The sequence below is a fragment of the Palaemon carinicauda genome, chromosome 3 (genome assembly GCF_036898095.1).
Source record: "Palaemon carinicauda isolate YSFRI2023 chromosome 3, ASM3689809v2, whole genome shotgun sequence".
Lineage (NCBI taxonomy): Eukaryota > Metazoa > Arthropoda > Malacostraca > Decapoda > Palaemonidae > Palaemon > Palaemon carinicauda.
In genome coordinates this window covers 23,056,839-23,062,549 of record NC_090727.1, presented here as the reverse complement: position 1 = coordinate 23,062,549, position 5,711 = coordinate 23,056,839, and the positions used below count along the sequence as shown (strand labels likewise).

Sequence of the window (5,711 nt, the reverse complement as noted above, 5' to 3'; positions counted from 1 at the left end):
CCTTTTTCGCTGCCAGCGATATTTTGCGTTGTTATATATTTACTAGTGTACGTGACCCGTCAGAAATGACAGCTAAATATTAGGTACATATGTACACTAACGCTCATGCAGCCCCCTCTGACCAGGATATGACTACTCCCTCACATCACTACCCGAGAGATGGAGAGAGCTGAGCGTGACCGGAAAGAAATATCTATCTTATCTAGTTCTATCTATCTGTCTACATATATATATATATATATATATATATATACATCTAATACCAGACAATTTCTCTTTATTTTATAAGGTAAATTCCACAAGCTATTTTGCTGTTTTTACAGCATTTCTAAATGTGTTTCTTATTTGTAATGTTTTGGAAATGAGCCATAAATCGATATGCCTGAATTTATTGTGTATTTCGTTGGAATCTTATTATCAACTTTCTATTCACTTGTCAGTGTTTTGTATATTTTGCAATCATTATATATATATATATATATATATATATATAAAAGCGAAGATAACACACCATCTCGATTATTTAATTATTTATTTATCATCATTTCTTCTCCCTCAATAAACCCCTCGAGAGATTAGACCTATATGTTGGGTGGTCTTTTTTTATCGATATCACTTCGTTCGGCGACACTTCGTCTAGGTCTTTTTGTCCATTATAGGCACCGTTGACTATAATCTAAGCTTCGGCTTATGTAATTTGTTGCAAGTTTCAAAACGACGACATTAACTAACTTTTGCTTTATACACAAAATGACATAAGCAAAATCAAATAATATCATTGAATTCATAACCCAAATGCATAAATTGTTTTCATTAGACTACAGGACTAAGCTTAAATTATTTCCCCTCTTTACGCCCTCTTCCTCACTTGGACGTTAAAGCATTTAAGTACTTTTTTCGATTTTTTTTTTAACGCTCTGAGTTTTTTCAATAACATATATTTTTTTTTTTTTTCATAAAAGTGGACCAATGTTGTCTCATACATACACATGTTTACAAAGTGAAATATAATAGTTAATACTAAATGGAAACTTATGAAAAACGCTTGCCCGATGCTAAAATATAAAGTAATCACCTATTTCCCCACCCCTAATACATGTATTAGTAGAAGAATAAGAAGAAGAAGAAGAAGAAGAAGAAGAGAGAGAGAGAGAGAGAGAGAGAGAGAGAGAGAGAGAGAGAGAGACTACAACACCAGACCAAAGAAAGCCTGTTGCTGTTTTGCTGGATAACCGGGGGACGTCAGTGACAGGATACTCTCTTTCTATCCTGCCTGTCTCGGAACCCCAAACCGAGAGGTAGTCCTGAATCGGAAGACACCCAAGAGGAAGGATCCTCAACGGAGTCGATTTCTTAGGGCTTGACCCGACCCAGGACTCTCGGAAAACCCGAGTCTCTTTACTTTAGGTTATCCAGGAAGAAACAGACATCACTGCCATTACTGGTCGGAAAATATTTTCCATTTAGGATGACTCAAACATTTTATGCAAATTTTATAGATTTGTTGATAAATTCATAATTTCTTTCAAAGATTAGTAATTAAGAATTTAGTTGCCTTTACTACTAATTATTATTACAGCTATTCATTAAATTTACATTTTTTTCTTTTTTCATCAAATAAATCAGTAATATGATGGGCAAGGAGAGACACCCGAGGAGATACTACTGCTAGAGTCATTTGGTAGTGTGATGGCAAGATAGTACTACATTGGATCCCTCTCTGGTTAAAGCTCATTTTTCCTTTGCCTAATTTTCGAGTCAACACAATATTAATCTCTTATATAATCAGTTATATATAATTATAGAAATGATTGAATCTTCGGAAAAATATGAATTAATATGTTAAATATATCATTTAATCCAATGAAAAAGGAGAATTTCAAATTTAGGGTGAAATCATAAAAAATTCACATAATAATTTTCAAAATTAAGATATTGTAAACTTATTTTGATCTGTAGTGAGTGTGAAATGCAGAGTTACTTTTAGAGTCTTGAGGGAACTGTTTTATTTTTGGTGTAAACCAACATTTTCTCGATCATTGCAACAGGTGTCCATGGGACCTTTTGAGTTCTATCTATTAAGGATTAACAGATTTTCAAGTTGGTAACCTTACTCCCTTATTTACTTTCATTTTCGTAAAAAGATTCAATTATAACATCACTTACTTCCTTGTACTCTCGAGGATGCATCATGCGTAAGACATCGTGCTCTCTAGATCTACCTCTCCCCCCTTGGTCTACCCCTTTCCCCCGATCTACACCGTCCCCTAGATCTACTCCACCCCTTCCTTTACGTCTACCCCTCCCCCTCGGTCTATCCCTTCCCCTAAATCTACCCCTTCCCATAAGTCTATCCCTTCCTCTAGGTCTACCCTTCCCCCTTGGTATACCTTATCCCCTAGATCTACCCCCTAGGTCTATCCTTTTTCATAGATCTACCTCTTCCTCCAAGTCTACCCCTTCCTCTAGGTCTCCTCCTTCCTTTAGTTCTACCCCTCACCCTTTTGTCTACACTTTCCCCTAGGTCTACCCTTTTAACAAGGTTTTCCCCTTCTCTAGGTTTACTCTTTCCTTCAGGTCCACCCCTTCCCCTAGGTCTACCACTTCCCTAAGTTTACCCCTTACCCTAGTACTACCCCTTCCTGTAGGTCTACAACCTCCCCCTAAGTTTACCCCTTCCTCTAGGTTTTAAACCCCATTTGGTCTACTCTTTCTTCCTTGATCAACCCCTCCCTTAGGTCTCCCACTTCCATAAGGTCTACCCCTTCCTCTAGGTCTATCCCTTTCCATAGGCTTTTGCCTCCCTTAGGTCTACCCCTTCCTCTATGTCTACCCCTCAACTAGGTGTACTCTTTCCTTTAGATGTACCCCTCCTGGTACGCAGACAAAATGTCGAAAGACAAAATGTCGAAGGTCAAAATGTCGACAACCAAAATGTCGACGGTCATAATGTCGACACTCTTTGAATATCAATAGACAAAATGTCGAAAGAAAAAATGATGATTGTCAGCATGCCGTTACGTTAGCCTGACAGTCTTTAAATCTTTAAATTACCTATTCAACAGCCTAAACAGTTTATTAAATCGTTTTTGCTATATAGTTTAACGAACCAGTTTAACTGCTTTTAAATAACGGTGTATTCAAATCTTATTTCTTCATTTCCTTTCTTGGAAGTCCAACGGTGTATTCAAATCTTATTTCTTCATTTCCTTTCTTGGAAGTCAGTCTTTATTATAACTTTCATAAGGCTTCCAAAAATGGAGTTTATCAAAACAAATAAAGGAGGTAAGAAGCTTGTGCACGATGGATACATTTACGTGATCGATAAGCAGAAAGAAGAAAAAATATATTGGAGATGCGAGAAACGGGGACTTTGCAGTGGAAGACTTGTTAGCAATGGTGAAGGGATATCAGTATCTCAAGAACACTGCCATCCTCCAGATTTAATGCGAAAAGAGGTGCTCAAAGTAAAAGAAGAGTTGAAAGAAAAAGCTCTACACAATTCATGCCATGATACAGGAAAACAAGACTCTTCCTCTCGTGTATTGCATAACAACCCATAAAAATGAAAAGACTTATGACACCATATTCGGCTGGCTTGAAAGTCGTAACTTGCGACCAGCCTCAGTATCACTAGACTTCGAGCTTTCCGCTATCAATAGCGTAAAGAAATTTTTCCCAAACGCTGAAATCTGCGGATGTTTCTTCCATTTTGGACAATGCCTATGGCGAAAGGTGCAAGGACTGGGTTTGCAAGCTTGGTACTCAAAATCTGAAAATGCAATGCTTATAAAAAAACTTCAGGCAATTGCATTTGTGCCACCACATGATGTATATGATTGTTTTGACACTTTGGTATCAAGTTTTGATGACGAAACCGATAACATTTTAGATGGATTCTTGCAATACTTTGAGACTACATGGTTAGGCGTTTTTCAGCGTGGACGAAGGAGACGCCCAAAGTTTGAAGTTAAATTATGGTCATGTTATGAGAGAACACTAAATGGTTTACCAAGAACAAACAACATGCTTGAGGGCTGGCATAATGCTTTCAAGAGGAGGATGACAATTATCCACCCAACGGAAGAAAAGCTTCTTCGAAAACTCCGTTCTGAACAAGCAAGTACTGAAATGGTACTAGAGCAAGTTTTCCAGGGAAAGGACGTTGGGAGAAAAACAAAAAATATACAGATGTAAACGCCAGGTTGAAAAACGTTGTTGAAGGATATTACTCTGATAATGTACTGGACTTTTTGCAGGCAATAGCTCGGAATTTATAACGATGTACTGTTATTCCACTATTAAATATTTTAACCCTTTTTAGCAAGTATTAATAAAGCAATAATTTTATGGATCTTTTTATATACCTATAACTCTTTATCTATTAATTTTTTGTCTAAATTGAGAAAACCAAAGAAAACATATTTTAGTATCAATTTACATTCTTGGAGTTCATTTAAGAATAGTGTGTTCAAGTGTCTGAACGTCAAATATTTTTCTTTCGACATTTTGTCTATTGATACTCAAAGAGTGTCGACATTATGACCGTCGACATTTTGGTTGTCGACATTTTGACCGTCGACATTTTATCTTTCGACATCTCCTACCTTGGTCTACTTCTTCCCCAAGGTCTACCCATTTTTCTAGGTCTACACCTTCCCTTTTGTCTAGGTCTAGCTCCACATGGTCAAGTCCTTCCCCTAGGTCTACCCCTCCCTTAGATCCACCCCCCACTAGGTCTACAACTTCTTTTCTGTGTACCCCTCCCTCCTTGATCTACCCCTTTTGGTTTACCCATCCCCCTAGGTCGACACCTCACCTATTCCTACCCCTTCCTCTAGGTCTACCCCTTCTTCTAAGTGTGCCCCTAACTTATGTCTACACCTTCCTCTAGGTCTACCCCTTCCTCTAGGTTTAGCTGTCGCAACTTGGTATATCTCTCCCATAGGTCTACCCTATCCTTTAGGTCTACCCCTCCCTGAGGTCTACCCCTTCCTCTAGGTCTACCCCATCCTATAGGTCTACCCCTTTATCTAGGTCTATCCCCTCCCTTTTTTTTATCCCATCCTTTATGTCATGTCTCCTTCCTTGTCTACCCTTGTCTACTCCTTCGCCATGTCTACCCCTTCTTCTAGCTCTACCCATTCTTTTAGCTCTACCCCTTCTTCTAGCTCTACCCATTCCCCTAGGTATACCCCTCTCCTAGGTCTACCGTTTCCTCTAGGTCTACCCCTTCCTCTGGTCTATCCCTTCCTCTAAGTCTACCCCAACCCAAATGACTACCCCTCCTATAGGCCTACCTCATCGTTTATCACACCCCTCCTCCCTTTGTCTACTCTTTCCCCTAAGTCTATCCCTTCCTCTAGTTCTACCCCTTCCCCTGAGTCTACATTCCCCTAGGTCTACCCCTTCCTCTAGGTGTACCCGTCCTAACTTGGTGTACCTCTCCCCTAGGTCTACCTCTCCCGTAGGTCTACCCCTTCCCCTACGTCTACCTCTTCCTCTAGGTCTACCCATTCCCTTTGGGTATCCCATCCTTTATGTCACCCCTCCTTTCCTAAGGTCTACCCCTCCCCTAAGTGTACCCCTTCCTCTAGTTCTATCCTTTCCATTAGTTCTACCCCCCCCCCTAGGTTTACCACTTTCACTAGGTCTACCCCTCCCCCAATGTCTACCCTTTCCCTATGGGTATCCCATCATTTCCTTGGTCT

General features: G+C 39.5%; 1 protein-coding gene across 1 annotated transcript; it reads left to right on the top strand.

The window, feature by feature from the left end:
• Window positions 1–3,510: 3,510 nt before the first annotated feature.
• LOC137630991 (uncharacterized) lies at window positions 3,511–4,197 on the top strand. Its single transcript, XM_068362520.1, has one exon. It carries the CDS (start codon window positions 3,511–3,513, stop codon window positions 4,195–4,197), a length of 687 nt encoding a protein of 228 aa, XP_068218621.1.
• The last annotated feature ends 1,514 nt before the right edge of the window (window positions 4,198–5,711 follow it).

What these genes read in the sequence shown, in the direction of transcription:
- LOC137630991 (XM_068362520.1), top strand. Translation starts at nt 3,511, where the DNA reads ATGATACAGGAAAACAAGACTCTTCCTCTCGTGTATTGCATAACAACC.